This window comes from Oncorhynchus masou, chromosome 16 (genome assembly GCF_036934945.1).
Source record: "Oncorhynchus masou masou isolate Uvic2021 chromosome 16, UVic_Omas_1.1, whole genome shotgun sequence".
NCBI classification, from domain to species: domain Eukaryota; kingdom Metazoa; phylum Chordata; class Actinopteri; order Salmoniformes; family Salmonidae; genus Oncorhynchus; species Oncorhynchus masou.
In genome coordinates, this window is record NC_088227.1 from 39,848,897 (window position 1) to 39,875,106 (window position 26,210).

General features: G+C 43.3%; 2 protein-coding genes across 4 annotated transcripts; one reads left to right on the forward strand and one right to left on the reverse strand.

The window, feature by feature from the left end:
* Positions 1–1,414: 1,414 nt before the first annotated feature.
* Positions 1,415–7,546, forward strand: srsf5b (serine and arginine rich splicing factor 5b). 3 transcript variants are annotated; one of them, XM_064991667.1, is made up of 9 exons: positions 1,415–1,521; positions 2,005–2,148; positions 2,434–2,504; positions 2,688–2,813; positions 3,195–3,224; positions 3,704–3,776; positions 5,593–5,666; positions 5,884–5,991; positions 6,117–7,546. In XM_064991667.1, the coding sequence occupies exons 2-9, from the start codon at positions 2,023–2,025 to the stop codon at positions 6,475–6,477; spliced, it is 969 nt and encodes a 322-aa protein (XP_064847739.1). In that variant the 5' UTR covers positions 1,415–1,521; positions 2,005–2,022; the 3' UTR covers positions 6,478–7,546. The 3 variants fall into 3 exon arrangements, with proteins under 3 accessions (XP_064847739.1, XP_064847741.1, XP_064847742.1); XM_064991669.1 differs by lacking the exon at positions 3,195–3,224 and having other exon boundaries at positions 1,416–1,521; XM_064991670.1 differs by lacking the exon at positions 3,195–3,224 and having other exon boundaries at positions 1,416–1,521; positions 3,707–3,776.
* A 949-nt stretch (positions 7,547–8,495) lies between these two features.
* LOC135557942 (hepatic sodium/bile acid cotransporter-like) lies at positions 8,496–20,499 on the reverse strand. Its single transcript, XM_064991666.1, has 7 exons — positions 20,277–20,499; positions 20,020–20,106; positions 18,101–18,213; positions 13,501–13,705; positions 12,983–13,167; positions 12,479–12,681; positions 8,496–9,030 (listed from the first exon to the last, which is right to left on the reverse strand). The coding sequence occupies exons 1-7, from the start codon at positions 20,478–20,480 to the stop codon at positions 8,966–8,968; spliced, it is 1,062 nt and encodes a 353-aa protein (XP_064847738.1). The 5' UTR covers positions 20,481–20,499; the 3' UTR covers positions 8,496–8,965.
* Positions 20,500–26,210: the final 5,711 nt, after the last annotated feature.

Here is a 26,210-nt window from a genome sequence, read left to right on the forward strand (position 1 = left end):
TATAGTGCACTACTATTGACCAGAGCCCTATTCCCTATATAGTGCACTACTATTGACCAGAGCCCTATTCCCTATATAGTGCACTACTATTGACCAGAGCCCTATTCCCTATATAGTGCACTACTATTGACCAGAGCCCTATTCCCTATATAGTGCACTACTATTGACCAGAGCCCTATTCCCTATATAGTGCACTACTATTGACCAGAGCCCTATTCCCTATATAGTGCACTACTATTGACCAGAGCCCTATTCCCTATATAGTGCACTACTATTGACCAGAGCCCTATTCCCTATATAGTGCACTACTATTGACCAGAGCCCTATTCCCTATATAGTGCACTACTATAGACCAGGGTCCTATTCCCTATATAGTGCACTACTTTGGCCTGAGCCCTATTGATCCTGGTCAAAAGTAGTGCACTGTAGGGGAATATAGAGCAATTTAGGAGGCAAGCAATATTGACACTTCTATACTGAAAAAGAATGCAGGTCAGGGTTATTCCACAACAAATGAGAATTTAGCTGAACATCGTTTCCACTTACACTGCGTGGCCAAAAAAATGAAACTTGGTATTTGTGTTCCCCCAGATAGTTCCAGCCATACATTGTATTTCGTTACTCAAAAATGTTGTAGAACATAAAATAGATGAACGTTGTGGCCTTTTTTTGATTTGGCAAAACTGAACGGTTGGATCTCTACTTTTATAAGAGGATTTTGACCTTCTGTAGCCTCCCATGTTTTCTATTTGTATTATTTAACCAGCCAAGTCGGTTGAAGAACAAATACTTATTTTCAATGATGACCTACGAACAAGTGGGTTAACTGCCTTGTTCAGGGGCAGAACAACTGTTTTTTTTACCTTGTCAGCCCAGGGATTTGAGCCAGCAACCTTTTCAGTTACTGGCCCAACGCTCTAACCACTTGGCTACCCTGCCGCCCAACTTAGTCAGGAAGTAGAGAAGAATACACAGTTTAAGAACAGCTGAATTGAAGCCTAAAATAGGTCAAAACTGTGTTTTAAATGTTTTTTTTTATTCAACGGCCCAAAGACTGACATAATAATAATAGTAATGTAGTAAAAAAAAAAAAGTAAGCAGACTAAAAGATTGATATACCCATGTGTAGTAAACATATGAGTGAAACGCCTGTCGAGAACAGATACTTAAAAGGCCTACCCACTGTTACCTCAAGGACACTCCAGGACAAGCACACCTGAGTGTACAGGGCGCATGTGTCTGTCGTCAGTCATATTATCATGATACTCTCGTTGCGCATCTTACGAACAGTCAGTAAAGAGCCATGCCATTTTAACACCCTGTCCTGTGACGAACAAACACCAAACCATTGTTTGACGTAGATGGTGAACCGTGTGACTGGGTGACATCTAGCGGCAGCGAGAAGGTACTGCAGCGTGTCATTGAAAAGCCGAGAGAAAACGGGCTCCATTTTGTGTCCTTCTCGCAGTAAAAGCAGCAAGACAATCCCTCCGAAGGAAGGAAAAAAAAAACAACACAAAGGTATATTAACACTTGTACAATTTTTAAATGGACGTAAACTTATTTTAACAGCATTATTGCACTAGTATTGCCAGTGGGGAAACAATGTTTTTAACAAGCTAGTTAGGTTTGTTTATCTTGCGTTTGCAAAATGCAATCACAAGGCCCCCCCCCCCCCTAAAAAATGCACAATGTCTGTGTCGCAGCTCACGCTAAGGTCACAATAAACGCTCGGTTTTAAAACCTCTCCGGGATGAGAATACGCGGTTTATCACGTTTTAGGCATCTAAAAGAGTGTCTACTTTTTATTTATTTTATACTCCTAATTTGTGTAGTATATATAATTCTAGTTAGCTAAAATTGCTAATGTTGTGGGTGTAGCATTTAACTACGCAGAAAATATTTATGGTTTCGTTTGAGTTTCTTACAACATTCCTTCCACGTAGTGTCATTTTAGAGAATTATTTTAATATTATAAATTTGATTTACTCTGTTTTCGGATAGACATCTTTAACAGGCAGAATGAGTGGCTGCCGCATATTTGTCGGCCGGTTGAACCCGTCCGCCAGAGAGAAGGACGTGGAGAGATTCTTCAAAGGATACGGCCGCATCCGAGACATCGACCTCAAGAGGGGCTTTGGTTTTGTGGTAAAGTACACACACACACACACCTACACCATATAATTTCACACTGCGTTGTTCTTAGCCCCAGGTTAAGGAGGCAGTTAGGTCTTGGCGAAGTGCAGTGTGGACTCGCATACAGGTTTTAGTATTTGGGGTTCGGAATACACACCATGAGGCACATATCTGAACCCTCAATTACGACCTCTACTTACTAGATAATTGATACCATAAGCTAGTTACATGGTTTAGAAAACATTGCAGACAGGAGGTCTAGAATAGATAGTCTGAATGTTATAATCTGTTCTCCAGGAGTTTGATGATCCTAGGGATGCTGAGGATGCCGTTTATGAGTTGGACGGCAAGGAGCTCTGCAATGAGAGGTAAAGCAGCATCTCTGGTCATGATGGACATTTACATCACCACGTTGGCTCACATATCAATAAATAGTCCTGGGTTATTATAACAGCATTCCCATAACCTGTTCTGTGTCTTAAGGCCTCTTCTTTTTCTCTCTCTCTCTCTCTCTCTCTCTCTCTCTCTCTCTCTCTCTCTCTCTCTCTCAGGGTGACCATTGAGCATGCTCGTGTGCGCCTGCGTGGTGGGCGAGGACGTGGTGGTGACAGAGGGGGAGGAGGAGGAGGAGGCCGCTTCCCAGATCGCTATGGCCGTGGCTCCCAGGATAGTCGGAGGTACATGGTCTTAAATATTACCGGCTAGCCTCTCTTACAATACCCAGTGTGCACCACCCACACTAGTCGCTAAACAAATAGATTTCAGAAGACTGTACAGTCCCTTTTTACAAGAGGAAATTTTTAGACAAAATATCCCCAAGGAGAAGAAGAAAAAAAAAACATTATTAAACCAACTTCAAAACTCTGCTTTCTGTGTTTGGCTTTCATGGTTTGTTTGTTCATCCCCCGAGGCACGCATACACAATGTAAATGCATACATACGGGGGCATGCATATATCAGGTGATAGAAATATCGACGGCGGTACCAGAATTTTAAAATTAAAAACGTATGTTTTAATAATACTTTCCTGTGGATATTTTGTCTCAAATTTCCATAAGGACAAACCAACCAAGTGGACCACCGGCAGAGTAAGTTCAAATGGCAGTTTATTCAACATTGTGTCTCCACAAGGCACCTTTCGGAAATGTGCGATGGCTATAAATCACCGTAATCTAGGAGGTCAAACCATCAGCTCAGTGGGAGGGGCAACACTGTTCTTTGTCATTGACTCTAATCCCGGTGGTACTATTTGATAGCTCTGTTATTTCTAGTCAGAATCATGGGTCTGAATATTGTAGGTCTGAATAGGCGTGTCGATCTAGGGTCTGTTAAGGATGTTAAACTTTAATGAATGGACAGGGGGAAACTGATCCTAGATCAGCACTTGAGGTGCTTGTGTTTTCTCTCTCCCACTACAACAAAATGTAATGGGCTACTAGTCAGGGTGAATTCCAAGCTTCAGCGAGAAGGACGGAACTAGCTGTGGATGACTCACCAATGGGTTGTTATGGAACCACGGTTCTAGATTATCTGCAAGGTTTTCATACTTTTCTCTCTCCCGCCACAGTAGGAACCCCCCACCGATGCGTACGGAGAACCGTCTCATCGTGGAGAACCTGTCATCTCGCGTCAGCTGGCAGGTGAGTTCCTTACCTGGGCTTGTCTGCTCATCTACCGTACCTGCCTGTTAGTAACAACACCAGGTGCTGAGTAATCAGAGGGAGAGAGTGACAATGCTCAGCTTTATACCTTATCTTCACTAGTAATGATCTCAAGGCAACTGCCTGGTTCACTCTGGGTAAAAAAAATGTAGTCATGTTTTTTTTTCTACGTTTATTGGAGAGAATGTAATAATATTTTAATGGACTGAGAGCACATGCATATGAAAATCAGCAGCACTAGCCAAATGTGTTGTTGGTCTCATTTCTCCTTACAAATGATTGAACTATAAGAGGCTATTTACTGAGAGCCCATCTAGCTCTCTCCTGAGAGCTTCCAGTGAAAACAACCATCCATAGCTATTTACTGCATCTAAAGAATACAGTTTGATTTGATACAAAATAGAGGAAAAACAAACTAATTTGTCTTGTTTATTTATTTTATTTTAACCAATTCTTCACCCCTTTATTTGCCAGCCTGACTGTTGTGTCGTATGGAAGAGAGCGCTCCTTATGGTGGAGTTAACCCAATCAGGGTCCCTCTCTCTGGGTTGAGCCATGTCGTGCCAGCCAGAGTGCCTGTCGGCCTACTCCTAGTTGGTATCCTCCTGCTGGTCGTATGAGTGCTCCCTCGCTTGGTTGGGGGTGAGGTCCCACCCCCGGGTCCCACTACCCACTCTGCTCTAGAAGCACTGGCATGGCCGGCGACCACTGGGTTCACGGCGGGAGCGCTGTGCTGACAGAGAGGGAGAAATCGCAAACAGAGAGGCAGATGGGCAGAAAGAGAGGAAAGAGAGTCGTTGATGGTGGCTGGCGTGTTGGCCTGATCGATGGTGGTTCGTAAATTTGAGAGGCTTCAATCGATCCATACAACCCCCTCACCCCCCCCCCTCCCCTTCCCCCCCGTGTGCTGTGATTCCGTCCGCACATCGTGAGACGTGCCCAGAGGTGGATAAAATCTGCTGAGCGAGGTCACGAGAGGTCAAGGTTGGATGACGAGGTGCGATCAAGGTGGTTATGATGGTATGGTGGACTAGGAGTCTGCTGCGGCCCACTCCAAGGGGGGTCTCAGGTATTGGTTTCCTCTCTTCCTCTGTACTGAGCCTGAGAGGGGGGGGGGGTGCCGAGCCCTAGACATGGTACCCGTCCCAGGCGTTAGGGGGCAGGGAGCCCTGTGCCCTCGGCTCCTAGCTAGCAAGAGACAACCTTATTCAACATGCTGCTCAACACAGCCCCTCTACTGCTCATTCAGTATGTTCTATTTGACCTGTTCTATGTAGTTGTTTAAAGTGAGTGGGGTCCAAGAATATACTTTTAATTCAAAAGATTATATTTTTTATATCAACCTGACGTCTTTTTGTCTTTTATCTTCCTCTATTTTACAGACCCAATTTAGAGAGCATGTCTTTTTATGTACTTCCGGGATGATTTGATTCACATTTCCTTTTGCCAAGCTCTTTTCGCCTCGCTGCGAAGGAGTTTCTTAAGGAAGTGTGTGACATTTCCAAACCGTTTCTGTCCATTTGGCTTGTCCCGTACATCAACACCTAACTGGTGTCTGTGTGCAACTAACTGACACCAAACCTAAATGGAACAACTACTTTAACACAATGACTTTTGTTGCTGGACCAGGCAGCTAGTAATTCTGCTGTGATCTCTGAGGTTCTTGGACCCCTCTCGTCGTCTCTGTAGTTCCTCCTATGATATCTAACCTTTTTTTTCTCTCGTTGGTGAATATGATACATTATGTTGACAGTGTTGTCCTGTTCCGGTCCTAACTTGGCCTGTCGTTGTGTAGGACCTGAAGGATTTCATGAGACAGGCTGGGGAAGTTACGTTTGCAGACGCCCATCGCCCCAAGCTCAACGAAGGGTAAGAATAATACAATACTTTTCTTTCTCTACGGTGTAAACTGTGTAAGCTATGTGTAGCCAGCATCCACATACTCCTAAGGGTAAGAATAATACAATACTGTTCATTCTCTATGTGTAAACTCGCCAACATCCACATACTCCTAAAAGGTTTTACATTCAACCCACCACGTCAGTTGTATTCCACTGACCTCTTGTGTTGTCGTGTCGGTCTTCAGGGTGGTTGAGTTCGCTTCTTACAGCGACCTGAAAAACGCCCTTGAGAAGCTGTCTGGCAAGGAGATCAATGGAAGGAAAATCAAGCTGATCGAGGCAGCTAAGAAGAGGTGAGTGGTCTGGAGAAAAGGCCCTTCTAGATGTTTCTACTCGTGTTTCCTCTCAGGAAGTGAGGACGGCAGTGTCAGTAAATTGGTGATACGGTTTTGTTTCACCTTTTCCTCTCCTTCTCCAGGGGTTCCAGGAGTCGTTCCCGCTCTGAGAGCTCTTCTCGCTCCCGTTCCCGCAACCGCTCCCCGTCCCGCTCCAGGACCCCTCGTCGTTCCAGGTCCCACTCCCCCAAAGCCCGCTCCCCCAAGAGGGACTACAAACGCTCTCGTTCTCGTTCCCACAGCGGCTCTCCAGCGCCCCGTGCTGCCGCCCCTGGCTCCCCACCCCCGAGGGCCAAAGAGACCTCTTCCTCCTCCTCTAAACGGCCCTCTAAGCCCAGCAAGTCTGCCTCCCCCCACTCCCCTCCCCCTGCACAGCGGGCACCTTCCAGGTCTCCTTCCAGGTCTCGTGGCTCTCGCTCTCCGTCTACGGACAGCCGCCACTGAGAACACCTAGCGCAGGAGTATACACATTTTAAAATAAACACACAACTCGTACATAAATACTCCCATTCAGACAAAACAGGACAGGGACTGTTTTACCCAGCGGTTCTTGCCTGGTGTCCCTGTATTTTCCCCTCCATGTTTCCTCCCTCCATCCCGCTCTTCTCTTCTGACATAGCTGATCTTTGACCTACTTTTGTATGGTGAGTGTTCTCGGTAAAAACATGGCTCTTGCTGTGAACACAATGAGGGCTTCGTTTTCAATTTGAGCATCAAGTCTAAAACCTTCTGTGGTTTTGGTTAGTATTTTTATTTGTAATAATGGATGTAATTCTTGGTAGGGTATTACATTATATATATTTTTTTATCATTCAACACTCGTGTGGTGACTCCCCCCCTCTACCGGCTTTTGTTTGTCAGCTCTGATATCATGAGCCGTTGAGAATTCAAGTCCCGTTCCATGATGGCTATGAATGTGATTGGCTAAGGTTTTGGGTCAAACCATTCTGATCTCAGTGTAGGGTTCTTTTTTTGGGGGGGGATTTGATTAGTTTTATGCTGTGATTTATTTGATTGAACACCATTCTTCTTCTTTTTGGGGTGTATCAGATTGTGATCTGTTTTTTTTGTAGCGGCAATAAAGGTCCTCGTTTAAGACGTCTGGTGAAAAAACATTGTGGCAGGCTGTGTTATTATTTAACCCGTTTGTATTGAACGTTTAACCTGTTGGTTTGGGTTAGATGCACACCGCCATTGAACCCGTTTGTATTGAATGTTTTAACGGAGTGGTTGTCTGTGTCTGTACTCTTTGTTTCCATAGAGCATTATACACGTTTCCTTTCACAAGGTATTGTAATGGAGCGTCGACACAACCTAGAGAATAGTAAAGTAACTATTTTTAATGCTAAATGAAGTATTTTTCTCTCGCCGTGTTCAATATGAGGGTTGTATTTGTACTTAATTGAAAAAGAACAAGACACAGCAAACAACAAAATGAAAACAGTTTTAAATAAAATCGTCCAAGACATTTTGTATGTCAGAACTTGAGAATAAAGTTCAACTTCCACAAAGAGTTGTTCCACTGTTTGTCAAATGTTTTTAGTCATGGATTTCGATTATATTTTATTGTTTGAAACGTTCAGTATTAAAACGTCACTTATTACAATGTTTTCTATAGCTTGTACACACAGACATACTGCGCTAGCTTGCCTTGATCATAAATACACGTGTCGTACAGACAGTACGTACTTTTAATTACCAATTTAATTCCGGAAATGTGTCATACAGTCAATTGGCGCAATCACTACACCTGTTCAAAACGACAGCAGCCGTGCCTCACCCATCAATGGAGACTCCGACTGTAAATGCAGTTACTGGGGGTGTTTTCAAGTTGACTGTACATATCGTAATGGTTCATGGTCAATAATCAGACTGATGTGATTGTTTCTGGATGCTCAAGAGAGAGATGCCAATCGTTCGGAGAGAGATGCCAATCGTTTGGAGAGAGATGCCAATCGTTCGGAGAGAGATGCCGATCGTTCGGAGAGAGATGCCGATCGTTCGGAGAGAGATGCCGATCGTTCGGAGAGAGATGCCGATCGTTCGGAGAGAGATGCCGATCGTTCGGAGAGAGATGCCGATCGTTCGGAGAGAGATGCCGATCATACATCATAGTTACATTCTGCATTGTATAATACCACCATACAACAATATTACAATGTGTGTGTGCATATGCTTGTGTCTGTACCTGTGTGTGTGTCACTTCACAGTCCCGCTGTTCCATAAGGTGTATTTTTATGTTTTTTAAATCTAATTTTACTACTGCTGCATCGGTTACCTGATGTGGAATAGAGTTCCATGTAGTCATAGCTCTATGTAGGACTGTGCCCCTCCCATAGTCTGTTCTGGACTTGGGGACTGTGAAGAGACCTCTGGTGACATGTCTTGTGTGGGTATGTATGGGTGTCAGTAGTTTAGACAGACAGACTTCCGGCCTTGATTTTCACTCTTGATACCATATCTACAATTTTTCACCTTTTAATGTGTATAGTGTTACCTACGAGGTGTTGTCCAATGAATTCCTGGAATCACTCGTGCTTCAAATCAGGGTTGATTGGAAAAAGCTGTTCAAAAGAGGATAATGCATATCTTTGTACTCCCTGACGAAGGCCATGCAGCCAAATTGTGTCAAGTTTTTAATCTTTGTTTCCACTGAACATGCCATTCAAATAAAGGCATTTTAATTAATTATATGAATAGTACCTTGGATCTCAGTGCATTCAGCTTGTCAACACTTCTTACAAAAACAAGTAGTGATGAAGTCTCTGCTCCACTTTGAACCATGAGAGATTGACATCTGTTGTAACCAGCCGCGACCGGGAGGTCCGTGGGGCGACGCACAATTGGCATTGTCCGGGTTAGGGAGGGTTTCATCATTTGGTCACTTATACTTGGATGTGTAGTGTCAACGTTTGCTCTGAATTCTATCTGATCAAATGGCCACATCGCTGGGCTGGCCTGCTTCCTCTAACTTCACTGCCTCGTACACCCGCTTCTCTGTGGGGGGAGAGAGAAAGGAGGACAGTTAGAGCTACGGTGGAGCAGTGGTGTAAAGTAAAAAATACTTTGAAGTATTACTTAAGTAGTTTTTCGTGGGTATCTATACTTTAGTATTTATATTTTGTACAACTTTTACTTCACTACATTCCTAAATAAAATAATGTACTTTATACTCCATACATTTTCCCTGACACCCAAAATTACTCGTTACATTTTGAATGATTAGCAGGACAAGAAAATGGTCCAATTCACACATTTATCAAAACATGTTGTCAGGCCTCCCGGGTGGTGCAGTGGTATAAGGCACTGCATCGCAGTGCTTGCTGTGCCACCAGAGACTCTGGGTTCGAGCCAAGGCTCAGTCGCAGCCGGCTGCAACCAGGAGGCCCGTGGGGCGGCGCACAATTGGCCCAGGGTCGTCTGGATTAGGGAGGGTTTGGCCGGCAGGGATATCCTTGTCTCATCGTGCACTAGCGACTCCTGTTTCCTCCGACACATTGGTGCGGCTGGCTTCCGGGTTGGATGTGCATTGTGTCAAGAAGCAGTGCGGCTTGGTTGGGTTGTGTTTCGGAGGACGCATGGCTCTCCTCGACCTTCGCCTCTCCCGAGTCCGTACGGGAGTTGCGGCGATTTAACTATTACCAATTGGATACCACGAAATTGGGGAGGTAAAATAAATCAAATAAAAAGAGAACAAACACGTGGTCCCTACTGCCTGAGAACATCTCTGGTTATCCCTACTGCCTGAGAACATCCCTGGTCATCCCTACTGCCTGGTCATCCCTGGTCATCCCTGGTCATCCCTACTGCCTTGTCATCCCTGGTCATCCCTACTGCCTGAGAACATCCCTGGTCATCCCTACTGCCTGAGAACATCCCTGGTCATCCCTACTGCCTGGTCATCCCTGGTCATCCCTACTGCCTTGTCATCCCTGGTCATCCCTACTGCCTGAGAACATCCCTGGTCATCCCTACTGCCTGAGAACATCCCTGGTCATCCCTACTGCCTGAGAACATCCCTGGTCATCCCTACTGCCTTGTCATCCCTGGTCATCCCTACTGCCTGAGAACATCCCTGGTCATCCCTACTGCCTGAGAACATCCCTGGTCATCCCTACTGCCTGAGAACATCCCTGGTCATCCCTACTGCCCGAGAACATCCCTGGTCATCCCTACTGCCTGAGAACATCCCTGGTCATCCCTGGTCATCCCTACTGCCTGAGAACATCCCTGGTCATCCCTGGTCATCCCTACTGCCTGAGAACATCCCTGGTCATCCCTACTGCCTGAGAACATCCCTGGTCATCCCTACTGCCTGGTCATCCCTACTGCCTGGTCATCCCTACTGCCTGAGAACATCCCTGGTCATCCCTACTGCCTGAGAACATCCCTGGTCATCCCTACTGCCTGAGAACATCCCTGGTCACCCCTACTGCCTGGTCATCCCTGGTCATCCCTACTGCCTGAGAACATCCCTGGTCATCCCTGGTCATCCCTACTGCCTGAGAATATCCCTGGTCATCCCTACTGCCTGAGAACATCCCTGGTCATCCCTACTGCCTGAGAACATCCCTGGTCATCCCTACTGCCTGGTCATCCCTACTGCCTGGTCATCCCTACTGCCTGAGAACATCCCTGGTCATCCCTACTGCCTGAGAACATCCCTGGTCATCCCTACTGCCTGAGAACATCCCTGGTCATCCCTACTGCCTGAGAACATCCCTGGTCATCCCTGGTCATCCCTACTGCCTGAGAACATCCCTGGTCATCCCTACTGCCTGAGAACATTATGTCTGAGTGTGGGAGTGCGCCCCTGACTATCCATGACTATCCATGCATTTTAAAAGCAAGACAATAGTGCCATCTGCTATGCTTAAAAGAAGGAATTTGAAATTATTTTACTTTTGAATATTTAAGTATATTTTAGCAATTACATTTACTTTTGATAAATACGTATATTTAAAACCAAATACTTTTAGACTTTTACTCAAGTAGTATTTTACTGGGTTACTTTTACTTGAGTAACTTTCTATTAAGGTATCTACACTATTACTGGAGTAACTTTCTATTAAGGTATCTATACGTTTACTGGAGTAACTTTCTATTAAGGGATCTACACTATTACTGGAGTAACTTTCTATTAAGGGATCTATACGTTTACTTGAGTAACTTTCTATTAAGGTATCTACACTATTACTGGAGTAACTTTCTATTAAGGTATCTATACGTTTACTGGAGTAACTTTCTATTAAGGGATCTACACTATTACTGGAGTAACTTTCTATTAAGGTATCTATACGTTTACTGGAGTAACTTTCTATTAAGGGATCTATACGTTTACTGGAGTAACTTTCTATTAAGGGATCTATACGTTTACTGGAGTAACTTTCTATGAAGGTATCTATACTTTTACTGGAGTAACTTTCTATTAAGGGATCTACACTATTACTGGAGTAACTTTCTATTAAGGGATCTATACGTTTACTGGAGTAACTTTCTATTAAGGTATCTATACGTTTACTGGAGTAACTTTCTATGAAGGTATCTATACTTTTACTGGAGTAACTTTCTGTTAAGGGATCTATACGTTTACTGGAGTAACTTTCTATTAAGGTATCTATACTTTTACTGGAGTAACTTTCTATTAAGGGATCTATACTTTTACTCAACTATGACAATTGTGAACTTTTCCCACCACTGGGGAGGAGAGAGGCGATCGCCTGACTATACGACAGCAACTTAGACGGCGAAGATTGAACTTACATCACTAGTTGTGTTTTTCACCTAGGAGACTGGGCCCCGTATTCCTGCCCTATAATAACCTATCATTTAGCCCAAACAATTACCTCTTTCCCTACTGTAGTTATTTTATTTATTTATTTTGCTCCTTCGCACCCAATTATTTCTATCTCTACTTTCCACATTCTTCCACTGTAAATCTACCATTCCAGTGTTTTACTTGCTATATTGTATTTACTTTGCCACCATGGCCTTTTTGTTTGCCTTTACCTCCCTTATCGCACCTCATTTGCTCACATCATATATAGACTTGTTTCTACTGTATTATTGACTGTATGTTTGTTTTACTCCATGTGTAACTCTGTGTTGTTGTATGTGTCGAACTGCTTTGCTTTATCTTGGCCAGGTCACAATTGTAAATGAGAACTTGTTCTCAACTTGCCTACCTGGTTAAATAAAGGTGAAATAAATAAATACATTTAAAAAAATCATAAAACATCTCAGAGTGCTGATCTAGGATCAGTTTGGCCTTCTAACAAAATAAAGAATAAGACCTGGGATACCTGATCTTAGATCAGTACTCCTCCTCTGAGACACTTTATGATTACATCAGTTTTGTCATCACAAGGGACCTGATGTCCAGGTCTCAGACTAGATGCTTTTTGTAACTGTATCTCATTCAAAGACAAGAGTCAGTCAAATCCACCTTTCTTTGTTGTTTTAAAGAACCTCTGGTGAACCCAGAAGAGGACGATGAGCAGTAAGGCCTCTCCCACTTGGAACCCTATGTAGACTATAGGGAAGAGGTAGAGCGGACCAATCACGTCGGGAGGGAACGCCACCTTCAGAATGGCGGAACACAGCTGGATGTTCTGACATCCCGTCTCCATGGCGATGGTCCTCTGCCCCCTGAGGAAAGAAGGAAGGATGTCCAAATAAGGATTTGATTGATTGACATTGAATTCTAGCTGAGATATATGAGTTTATTTCCTCCAAGCATTTAGCATTAGAAATCTACTGAGCTGGATACTATACTATACTTTTACTAGAGGAATAGGAAGATCCAGTGTTTTTTTTACTATAGAAAAACATCACATGCAATCTATCAACATAATTATAATCTTGATCTTCACCATCATGGTAATCCTCATCCTAATCTTCATCAATATCATAGTTTACCTTCAACATCATCCTCATCACCATGACTTACGATCTGTTGACTCTGAACAGGTATGAAAGGACGTATCCTAAAGTGTAACCAATGAGGGGCATGAGGGCAGCAGTGGCCATTAGTTGAGGGGACAGGACGATCTGCATCACATTCATTCTTCCTCTGGTCACGCTGGCCAATAGGCCGATCACTACCATGGATATTAACAGGAGGGACAGACCGATCTGAAGAGCAGGAGGACATTCAGCCACAAACTGTATATTATTATCAATTTATGCTGGGCTGTCTAAAACAACCTGTATGTTTTTAATGTTTTGAACTTTTAAAATGAGTCCCTTTACCAGATTTGTGTTTTTCAACAAGATTGTAAATCTAACTATAAACCTAACTACCCAGTTGAAGATATTACTCAAAAGCTAGCCTCGAAGCCCTCCAGGCTTCCCTAAAACGGGAAGGGAGTTTCCCTAAAACTCCTCCAAGGAAGGCATGACAACGACATGATTTTGGAGGTATGGCAACGCGAGACTACCCAAAACGCAGACCATTATCGGTCATACCTTGGTAATGGTCTTGGAGTACTGCGGCCTGTAGTAGTTGATGAGGATGCCGATGCCGCAAGGGAACAGAGTCATGACCAGGGTCAGAGTGATGCCAACATAGGGGACAGCACTCTCCAGGTTGGAGAAGCCCTGGCAGTATAGGTAGAGGAGCAGTGGCATCATACCCAGGGCTAGGAATGTAGAGCAGGTAGTCATCACAATACTGAGGAGGAAAAGAGGGAGAAAGAGAGAGAAGGAGGGATGGATGGAGAGAGAGAGTGAGGGGAGGGTAGAAATAATGAGAGGGAGGGAGAGAAGGATGGATGGAGAGAGAGGGGGAGATAGAGAAAGGAAAGAAGAGAGAGGAGGAGGGAAAGGGGGAGAGAGGGATAGAATGAGAGGGGATAGAGAGATAGAAAGAGAGGGGGAGAGAGAAAGGGAAGGAGAGAGAGGAGGAGGGAAAGGGGAGAGAGAGAGGGGGGAGAGAGAGAGGGGGATAGAGAAAGGGAAGGAGAGAGAGGAGGAGGGAAAGGGGAGAGAGAGAGGGGGAGAGGGAGAGATAGAGGGGGAGAGAGAGAAAGAGAGGGGGATAGAGAAAGGGAAGGAGAGAGAGGAGGAGGGAAAGGGGGAGAGAGAGGGAGAGGGATAGAAAGAGAGAGGGGGGGAGAGAGAGATAGAAAGAGAGGGAGAGGGGGATAGAAAGAGAGGGGGAGATGGAGAGAGAGGAGGAGGGAAAGGGGGAGAGAGGGGGAGAGGGGGAGGGGGAGAGATAGAGATAGAAAGAGAGGGAGAGGGGGGAGAGAGAGAGATAGAGGGAGAGGGGGGAGAGATAGAGATAGAAAGAGAGGGGAGAGAGAGAGAGAGAGATAGAAAGAGAGGGAGAGGGGGGAGAGATAGAGATAGAAAGAGAGGGGAGAGAGATAGAAAGAGAGGGGAGAGAGATAGAAAGAGAGGGAGAGGGGGGAGAGAGAGAGATAGAAAGAGAGGGAGAGGGGGGAGAGATAGAGATAGAAAGAGAGGGAGAGAGAGAGAGAGAGATAGTCGTGTATAAACAGCAGGGTTAGTTCCGTATGTGTGTATTTCCATTCTTCCTAACCTGGCGAACATGCTGTTATGGTACCAGAGCCACGCTCAATATTACACAGAACGTGGAACAACACATAGCTGTGACCTTGAAATCACAACTCTGACATTTCTCTATTGGGTCAGTGCCAAGGGGGCAGTCACCTCAATAGAAGGGTTAGTTGACAATGTCGGGAAAACTAAGTGCAAGTTTCAAAGGGTCAGAAGTCCATGTTCATGACCTAGCAACAATGACGTTTCAGCTCCTTGTATCTTGATACCATGTCTTGTTTTGAGATGTTTTGAATAATGACATATCTAATCCTAATATGGTAATACATTCGCTAGTTAGCTAACCAAAAAACTGTAACCATGTTTTTTCTGAGACTCATTGTGCAAATGTAGTTACGTTTTCAATAAACATTTGGAGACTAACCAAAGTCAGCAATCTAAGCCAAACCCCATCTGTTTTGTCCTATACTTCTGCAAGCACCTCCATAGCTCTTTGTCCTCACCTGTGAGTATTGTTTTTGGTTATGGTGTTTGTTTGTTTGCTGGTGGGAAAAGGAGAAACCAAGACAAACACTACCCGTAGGTAGACTTTGTTAAATACACTAGTTAGAACTGGGCGGACCACCCACTGTATTTTTGGTTAGTTAGTTAGCTGTGGTTAAAGTAGGCTAGTCTAGCTTAGGGGTGTTTTTGAATATTTATTGTTTCTTTCCTTGGGTCCAGCTCAGCCACTTTTCCTGCTCCCCCCATTACCGTGTGTTTTCAAATAAACCTTGAGTTTGACGGTAGATTTCAGTCGTCCTGGTTATTTCGTTCACACTTTTACTTTGTCACTATTATAATTTGCCTGAGTTATGTTACGGGTCTCATTACCATCCCCCCCCCCCCCCTAGACTGTCGGGCCAAAAGGGATTCGTAACAAGGAGTAAAATCTCCTCTGCATCTCTAGGTATCGTGTCCTAATAAAGGTTTCCAGGTGCGTTGTGAATTAGTTAATGACCGACCAGGTGGTTAAAAGAAGGGTGAAAGGTGTGACGCGGTAACTGATGACGTTGTTTAATATCTATGATAATTATGTTAAGGTCTTGGACGGGTTGTGTCCAATAGAGGAGTTGGATCTGCCAGTTCAAACTAAAACATGGGATGGAATTCATTCATGGGATGGATGGGGTGTCTGACGGTGGAATTCATTCATGGGATGGATGGGGTGTCTGACGGTGGAATTCATTCATGAGATGGATGGGGTGTCTGACGGTGGAATTCATTCATGGGATGGATGGGGTGTCTGACGGTGGAATTCATTCATGGGATGGATGGGGTGTCTGATGGTGGAATTCATTCATGGGATGGATGGGGTGTCTGACGGTGGAATTCATTCATGGGATGGATGGGGTGTCTGACGGTGGAATTCATTCATGGGATGGATGGGGTGTCTGACGGTGGAATTCATTCATGGGATGGATGGGGTGTCTGACGGTGGAATTCATTCATGGGATGGATGGGGTGTCTGTTGGTGGAATTCATTCATGGGATGGATGGGGTGTCTGTTGGTGGAATTCATTCATGGGATGGATGGGGTGTCTGATGGTGGAATTCATTCATGGGATGGATGGGGTGTCTGACGGTGGAATTCATTCATGGGATGGATGGGGTGTCTGATGGTGGAATTCATTCATGGGATGGATGGGGTGTCTGACGGTGGAATTCATTCATGGGATGGATGGGGTGTCTGATGGTGGAATTCATTCATGGGATGGATGGGGTGTCTGTTGGTGGAATTCATTCATGGGATGGATGGGGTGTCTGATGGTGGAATTCATTCATGAGATGGATGGGGTGTCTGACGGTGGAATTCATTCATGGGATGGATGGGGTGTCTGACGGTGGAATTCATTCATGGGATGGATGGGGTGTCTGACGGTGGAATTCATTCATGGGATGGATGGGGTGTCTGACGGTGGAATTCATTCATGGGATGGACGGGGTGTCTGACGGTGGAATTCATTCATATAATAGTTTTATGATCTGGGTCAGGGATCATCAATTAGATTCAGCCACGGGCTATTTTGTTCTTAAGCGAACGGTCAGGAGGCCGGAATGTATAGTAACACACCAATAAGAAGACGAGACTTGGGCCAAGAAACACAAACAATGGGCAAACAATGGGCATTAGACCGGTAGAAATCTGTCCTTTTGTCTGAGTCCAAATTTGCGATTTTTGATTCCAACCGCTGTGTCTTTGTGAGACGCAGAGTAGGTGAACGGATGATCTCTGCATATGTGGTTCCCACCGTGAAGCACGGAGGAGGAGGTGTGGAGGTGTGGGAGTGCTTTGCTTGTGACACTGTCAGCATGGCTTCCACAGCATTCTGCAGCGATATCCCATCTGGTTTATGCTTAGTGGGACTATCATTTGTTTTTCAACAGGACAATGACCCAACACACCTCCAGGCTGTGTAAGGGCTATTTGACCAAGAAGGAGAGTGACGGAGTGCTGCATCAGATGATCTGGCCTCCACAATCACCTGTCCTCAACCCAATTGAGATGGTTTGGGATGAGTTGGACCGCAGAGTGAAGAAAAAGCAGCCAATAAGTGCTCAGCATATGTGGGAACTCCTTCAAGACTGTTGGAAAAGCATTCTTCATGAAGCTGGTTGAGAGAATGCTAAGAGTGTGCAAACCTGTCATCAAGGCAAAGGGTGGCTACTTCGAAGAATCTCAAATATAAAATATATTTTGATTTGTTTAACACTTTTCTTGGTTACTACATGATTTCATGTGTTATTCTATAGTTCAAATGTCTTCACTATTATTCTACAATAAAGAAAAACCCTTGAATGAGTAGGTGTGTCCAAACTTTTGACTGGTACTGTATATACAGTATAATTACTGGGGATGCATAAAACCACCCATGAGAACAAATTCGGCCCATAGGCCAACAATTAGGGGACCTTGATCTTGGTCAATGTAAGCCAGTTCATTAAGCTGTACTAACAGGCTAATTACCAAGGCATGAATGTAGGTCTGAAAACAGGGTGATGACCAAGGGTTTTCTAATGATCAATTATCCTTTTAAAATTATAAACTTGGATTAGCTAACACAATGTGCCATTGAAACACAGGAGTGATGGTTGCTGATAATGGTCCTCTGTACGCCTATGTAGATATTCCATTAAAAATCAGCCGTTTCCAGCTACAATAGTAATTTACAACATTAACAATGTCTACACTGTATTTCTGATTAATTTGATGTTATTTTAATGGACAAAAAATGTTGCTTTTCTTTCAAAAACAAGGACATTTCTAAGTGACCCCAAACTTTTGAAGGGTAGTGTATGTAAAAGGAGATGTAGTTACCAGGAATATGTAAAATTTGGGGAACAGTCAGTGACTAATGAGACCAGTCTTTAGGGTGGAGACCCAGTCAGAAACAAGATGATTTTCCCCTGAACGTTAATGCCATACTGTGATAACGGGAACATTTGGAGGAGAATGGATCAAAGTGTATAGAGGCTCATGTGAATAGTTAAGAATGTTGTCTACCTGAGGTTCACATCTCCCTTCAGTGCCAGGGCCAGTATATTGGAGATGTTTCCCCCTGGACAGCATCCACAGATCAACACCGCTACAGCCTCCATCGGCCCCAGCTGTAACACCTGAAGACACAGGACAGGACACACACCTGAGGCTACACTGAACAGCTTGGCATAGTCCTGTCCTGTCATTCCTGAAGGCCTGGGAGCCAGATTGTAAAATGCCACGACAGCTATGGAAACTAATAACCTGAGCCAATGAGAAATACTGGCCTGAGCCAATGAGTAATACTGGCCTGAGCCAATGAGAAATACTAGCCTGAGCCAATGAGAAATACTAACCTGAGCCAATGAGAAATGCTAACCTGAGCCAATGAGAAATACTAGCCTCAGCCAATGAGAAATACTAGCCTGAGCCAATGAGAAATACTAGCCTGAGCCAATGAGAAATACTAACCTTAGCCAATGAGAAATGCTAACCTGAGCCAATGAGAAATGCTAACCTGAGCCAATGAGAAATACTAGCCTGAGCCAATGAGAAATGCTAACCTGAGCCAATGAGAAATGCTAACCTGAGCCAATGAGAAATACTAGCCTGAGCCAATGAGAAATGCTAGCCTGAGCCAATGAGAAATACTAACCTTAGCCAATGAGAAATGCTAACCTGAGCCAATGAGAAATGCTAACCTGAGCCAATGAGAAATGCTAACCTGAGCCAATGAGAAATACTAGCCTGAGCCAATGAGAAATACTAGCCTGAGCCAATGAGAAATGCTAACCTGAGCCAATGAGAAATGCTAACCTGAGCCAATGAGAAATACTAGCCTGAGCCAATGAGAAATGCTAACCTGAGCCAATGAGAAATACTAGCCTGAGCCAATGAGAAATGCTAACCTGAGCCAATGAGAAATACTAGCCTGAGCCAATGAGAAATGCTAGCCTGAGCCAATGAGAAAAACTAACCTTAGCCAATGAGAAAAACTAACCTTAGCCAATGAGAAATACTAACCTTAGCCAATGAGAAAAACTAACCTTAGCCAATGAGAAAAACTAACCTTAGCCAATGAGAAATACTAACCTTAGCCAATGAGAAATACTAACCTTAGCCAATGAGAAATGCTAACCTGAGCCAATGAGAAATACTAGCCTGAGCCAATGAGAAATGCTAACCTGAGCCAATGAGAAATACTAGCCTGAGCCAATGAGAAATGCTAACCTGAGCCAATGAGAAATACTAGCCTGAGCCAATGAGAAATGCTAGCCTGAGCCAATGAGAAAAACTAACCTTAGCCAATGAGAAAAACTAACCTTAGCCAATGAGAAATACTAACCTTAGCCAATGAGAAATACTAACCTTAGCCAATGAGAAAAACTAACCTTAGCCAATGAGAAAAACTAGCCTGAGCCAATGAGAAATACTAGCCTTAGCCAATGAGAAATACTAGCCTGAGTCAATTAGAAATACTAACCTTAGCCAATGAGAGATAGTAACCTTAGCCAATGAGAGATACTATCCTTAGCCAATGAGAGATACTAACCTTAGCCAATGAGAGATACTAACCTTAGCCAATGAGAGATACTAACCTTAGCCAATGAGAAATGCTAGCCTGAGCCAATGAGAAAAACTAACCTTAGCCAATGAGAAAAACTAACCTTAGCCAATGAGAAATACTAACCTTAGCCAATGAGAAATACTAACCTTAGCCAATGAGAAAAACTAACCTTAGCCAATGAGAAAAACTAGCCTGAGCCAATGAGAAATACTAGCCTTAGCCAATGAGAAATACTAGCCTGAGTCAATTAGAAATACTAACCTTAGCCAATGAGAGATAGTAACCTTAGCCAATGAGAGATACTATCCTTAGCCAATGAGAGGTACTAACCTTAGCCAATGAGAGATACTAACCTTAGCCAATGAGAGATACTAACCTTAGCCAATGAGAAGGCAGTGAGGGGCATTACTCCGAACTGTGCCACCACTGCGATGGCTACTCCTTTAGGTTTCAGGATGTGGGTCTATAGAAATAGATTAATAACAATATTAAATGTTATGAATATAATATTTCATTGGTATACATTTCATAAACCTTAAAACCACAAAAAAACATAAAAGAAAGAAAATGAAATTAACCACAAAAAGTCTGAAACAACCAGAAACTAGATATGAACACCATCATGAAAATCACCTTGATCTTGGACACCTCCATGTTACAGCCCAGTGAAACCATGGTAACGAAGAGGATTACTATGGTGGTGAAGCTGATGGCCATGTCTATTATGGGTGGCAGGGGGGGGAAGTGGGTTGGTGTGATGTTGAAAAGTAAACTGTCATTGGACGCCAGGTACTGATAAGAGAACACCCCCATGGCGGTGTCAATGGTATCTCCCATTTGTATCTTCTTCTCTGGTTGGAGCCTTTGACAGAGAGAGAAGGGGGGGTTCATTCTATTTGGCAAAAATCCTTCAAATTGCAGTCCTTTGTCCTTAAAATACTATTGACTAAACCATTGCTTGCAGCATACTAGTCTAGCCTGTCTTGTAAATATAAAATGAAAGATTTACAGCAGGTAATACGCACATTCTGTATCTCACCATCTTCTGGTTAATGATCAGTTTTTGAATGCTGTTTGTTGCTTCTGCATGAGTTATGCAGGCAGTTTCATGTCTTCAGGTTAAATCTCTGTGACATTCAGAGACAGTACCGCCTTTTGCCTTTGCTTTCCCACCTCAGAGCATTACGCCCCTTTGGCTTTGATGCCAAGCTGCTCACCTCATCCCTTCCTACTCTCTATATCTCAGCCACATCCTCCCTTCCACTGCTGTGAGGGATGTTGTTTTTAGTATGCTGCCTGTAGACTGTGTTCACATACTGTTTAAACACACAATAACTACATACCACAACTCTCCTACCTCTATTACTAGTAGTCCACGAGAATTTTCATGTAGAATTGGTATTTGAATATTATGGAAAACTGAAAAAAGGGATACACACACAACATCTTGTGTTGAAGTGTCAAACATTATTTGACCGTTAAAGGAAGAAGGTCTTTCTTTACAAGGGATCAGTCGGTAGGAGCTGTCTTCTTTTTGAACGCATGGAAACTACCATATTGTAAATCCCTTAATTAAAAGTAGACCATCGATGTAAATAAGGATTAGTTCTTAACTGACTTGCCTTGTTAAATAAAGATTAAAATTTAAAAAAATAAAACATTGTCAAAAAAAAAAAATGTCAAACCCTCATTTTTTACTGAGAGTGTAAAAAAAGTTGAGAATAGATGTAGGATCCAAATGGTCTTCTATTCCTGAAAAGTGCACTATTCTAATAAAAATCAGTGCACTATATAAAGAATATGGTGCTATTTGGGATACAGCCTAGGGCACCTGTCACATTGTATGAGTCTCTTTGCAGTTCTTCCAGTGGATTATCTAGAAACATCCAACAGCATCAGACATGACACTAAACCCTGACTGCTTTCTCCTCTGAAAATGGAGTGAAACTACGAGCTGAAGTGAGAGTGTGAGTCAACTAATATAGCATTTTTCACAATCAACACCAATATTTAGGTTCTTACCTTCTAGGTGTATGTCCCTCTTCCCTTCACACTGCCTGCGTTCGGTCGGTGTTGTCAAATGAAGTAACCATTGACTCTGTATTAATGTATAATTACTGTCCAGTGTTAGGTATGGTTTCTCACTTGTTGTTTTATACACAGTAATAAACCAGAAGCAGAGAAACGACATTAATACCTCTGAGCTGGAGTGTTCACTAACGCCATCTAGTGTTTCCTTGAAGTACCCGGCTTGAAGACGATAAAAGAGATAATGAACAGTAATACATCATTAATTCAGCACTGGAACGCAGCTGTTTTAATCTTTTATTCAATGACACCTTGAAGATTCATTAAAACATATACAACTAGGGTTCTGAAACAAGTTTTTTTGTTTATTGAGTTAATCACAGAATTTGATGTGATTTAAAAAAAAAAAATTTTAATCAAAAATACTTACTAGAATATTAACCTCTTAATTTTGTCCAAAGTAATGAAAAGCAAAAAAAATATGGTACATTGATAAAGCCAACCTACTTTTAACCTCAATGTCGACTTGTTTTGACATCTCATTGTTGTTTCTGGCTGTATAGTCGATGTATTTGGGATGTTTTCAGTGTACTGTATTTTACACGCTTTCAGAAAATGAGATTAATCACATTAAAAATAAAAGTGCATTAAAATTACAAACAGTTAACTCACTCTGACAGCCCTAATAAGTAGATAGTAGATTGCACTGATGAACTCTGACAGCCCTAATAAGTAGATAGTAGATTGTACTGATGAACTCTGACAGCCCTAATAAGTAGATAGTAGATTGCAGTGATGAACTCTGACAGCCCTAATAAGTAGATAGTAGATTGCACTGATGAACTCTGACAGCCCTAATACGGTGCCTTGCGAAAGTATTCGGCCCCCTTGAACTTTGCGACATTTCAGGCTTCAAACATAAAGATATAAAACTGTATTTTTTTGTGAAGAATCAACAAAAAGTGGGACACAATCATGAAGTGGAACAACATTTATTGGATATTTCAAACTTTTTTAACAAATCAAAAACTGAAAAATTGGGCGTGCAAAATTATAGATTATATTACAGGGCTTTGTGATGGCCACTCCAATACCTTAACTTTGTTGTCCTTAAGCCATTTTTCCACAACCCTGGAAGTATGCTTGGGGTCATTGTCCATTTGAAGACCCTTTTGCAACCAAGCTTTATCTTCCTGACTGATATCTTGAGATGTTGCTTCAATATATCCACATCATTTTCCTCCCTCATGATGCCATCTGTTTTGTGAAGTGCACCAGTCCCTCCTGCAGAAAAGCACTCCCACAACATGATGCTGTGACCCACGTACTACTCGGTTGGGATGGTGTTCTTCAGCTTGTAAGCCTCTCCCTTTTTCCTCCAAACATAACAATGGTCATTATGGCCAAACCGTTCTATTTTTGTTTCATCAGACCAGAGGACATTTCTCCAAAAAGTACGATCTTTGTCCCCATGTGCAGTTGCAAACCATAGTCTGGCTTTTTTATGGCGGTTTTGGAGCAGTGGCTTCTTCCTTGCTGAGCAGCCTCTCAGGTTATGTCGATATAGGACTTGTTTTACTGTGGATATAGATACTTTTGTACCTGTTTCCTCCAGCATCTTCGCAAGGTCCGTTGCCGTTGTTCTGGGATTGATTTGCACTTTTCGCACCAAAGACCGTTCATTTCTAGGAACACGTCTCCTGAGCTGTATGTGTGTGCCCAAACTCTTGACTGGTACTGTATATACTGTATTCTATTCTACTGTATTGTAGTCAATGCCACTACGACATTGCTTGATGTAATATTTATATATTTCTTAATTCCATTCGTTTACTTTTAGAGTTGTGTGTGTTGTGAATTTCTTTTAGATGCTACTGCATTGTTGGTGCTAGGAACACAAGCATTTCACTACACCCGCCATAACATCTAATGAATATGTGTATGTGACCAATAACTTTTGATTTGATTTGATTTGAATGACAAATACAAAAACAGAAATACCTTATTTACATAAGTATTCAGACCCTTTGCTATGAGACTCCATGCATCGGCAAGACAGAACAGCTGCCTCTGCTAAGGCAAGGGGTGGTGGTATGTGTCTATTTGTCAATAACAGCTGGTGTGCGAAATAAAATATTTAGGAAGTCTCGAGGTTTTGCTCGTCTGAGGTAGAGTATCTCATGATAAGCTGTAGACCACACTATTTACCAAGATAGTTTTCATCTATATTTTTCATAGCTGTCTATTTACCACCACAAACCGATGCCATAAGCAAACAAGAAAATGCTCATCCAGAGGCGGCCCTCCTAGTGGCCGGGGACTTTAATGCAGGGAAACTTCAATCCGTTTTACCTGATTGTGCAACCAGAGGGAAAAAAATCTCTGGACCACCTTTACTCCACACACAGAGATGAGTACAAAGCTCTCTCGCCCTCCATTTGGCAAATCTGACCATAATTATATCCTACCGATTCTTGCTTACAAATAAAACTAAAGCAGGAAGTACCAGTGACTCGCTCAATATGGAAGTGGTCAGATGACGCAGATGCTAAGCTAGAGGACTGTTTTGCACAGACTGGAATATGTTCCTGGACTCATCCGATGTCATTGAGGGGTATTCCACATCAGTCACAGGCTTCATCAACAAGTGCATCGATGAAGTTGTTCCCACAGTGACAGTACGTACGTATCTCAACCAGAAGCTTTGGATTAAAGGCAACATCCGCACTGAGCTAAAGGGTAGAGCTGCCGTTTTCAAGGAGCGGGACTCAAACCTGGACGCTTATAAGAAATCCTGTTATGCCCTCAGGCGATCCATCCAACAGGAAAAGCGTAAATACAGGGCGAAGATTGAATCCTACTACACCGGCTCCGACTCTTGTCGGATGTGGCAGGGCTTGTAAACTGTTATGGACTACAGAGGGAAGCCCAGACGCGAGCTGCTGAGTGACACAAGCCTACCAGACAAGCTAAGCGACTTCTGTGCGTGCTTCGAGGCAAGCAACACTGCAACATGCATGAGAGCACCAGCTGTCCGGACGACTGTGTGATCACACTCTCCGTAGCCGATGTGAGTAAGACCTTAAAACAGATCAACATTCAGACAGATTACCAGGACATGAACTCCGAGTATGCGCTGACCAACTGGCAAGTGTCTTCACAGACATTTTCAACCTGTCCCTGACTGAGTCTGTAATACCTACATGTTTCAAGCAGACCACCATAGTCCCTGTGCCTAAGAACACCAAGGTAACCTGCCTAAATGATTATCGACCCGTAGCACTCACGTCTGTAGCCATGAAGTGCTTTGAAAGCCTGGTCATGCCTCACATCAACACCATCATCCCAGAAACTCTAGACCCACTCCAATTTGCATACCGCCCCAACAGATCCACAGATGACGCAATCTCTGTTGCACTCAACACCGTCCTTTCCCACCTGGACAAAAGGAGCGTGAGAATACTGTTCATTGACTTTTATTATGACACATCGACTCTTTCTCTCTATACCATTTGTATTTCATATATCTTTGACTATTAGATGTTCTTATAGGCACTTTAGCATTGCCAGCCTAATCTAGGGAGCTTATAGGCTTGAAGTCATAAACAGCGTTGTGCTTCAAGCATTGCTAAGAGCTGCTGGCAAATGCAGTAAAGTGCTGTTTGAATGAATGCTTATGAGCCTGCTGCTGCCTACCACCGCTCAGTCAGACTGCTCTATCAAATATTGATTATCATATAATAACACACAGAAATACGAGCCTTTGGTCATTAATATCGTCAAATCCAGAAACTATCATTTCGAAAACAAAACGTTTATTCTTTCATGTGAAATACGGAACCGTTCCGTATTTTATTAAACGGATGGCAACCCCAAGTCTAAATATTGCTGTTACATTGTGCAACCTTCAATGTTATGTCATAATTATGTACAATTCTGGCATATTAGTTCACAGTTCGCAACGAGCCAGGTGGCCCAAACTGTTGCATATACCCTGACTCTGCTTGCACTGAATGCAAGACAAGTGACACAATTTCACCTGGTTAATATTGCCTGATAACATGAATTTCTTTTAACTAAATATGCAGTTTAAAAAATATATACTTCTGTGCATTGATGTTAAGAAAGGCATTGATGCTTATGGTTAGGTACATTTTTCACGAATACGCTTTTGTTAAATCATCACTTGTTTGGCGAAGTTGAAGTAGGCTGTGATTCAATGATAAACGCAGGACAAGCTAGTTAACCTATTAATATCATCAACCATGTGAAGATTGATTGTTTTTTATAAGATAAGTTTCATGCCAGCTAGCAACTTACCTTGGCTCGAGCCTCCCAGGTGGCGCAGTGGTCTAAGGCACTGCATCGCAGAGCTAGCTGTGCCACCAGAGACAAGTAGCCCAGGCTCTGTCACAGCCGGCTGCGACCGGGAGGCCCATGGGGCTATGCACAATTGGCCCAGCGTCTTCCGGTTTAGGGAGGGTTACATGCTGACCAGGTTGCCAGGTGTATGGTGTTTCCTCTGACACATTGGTGCAG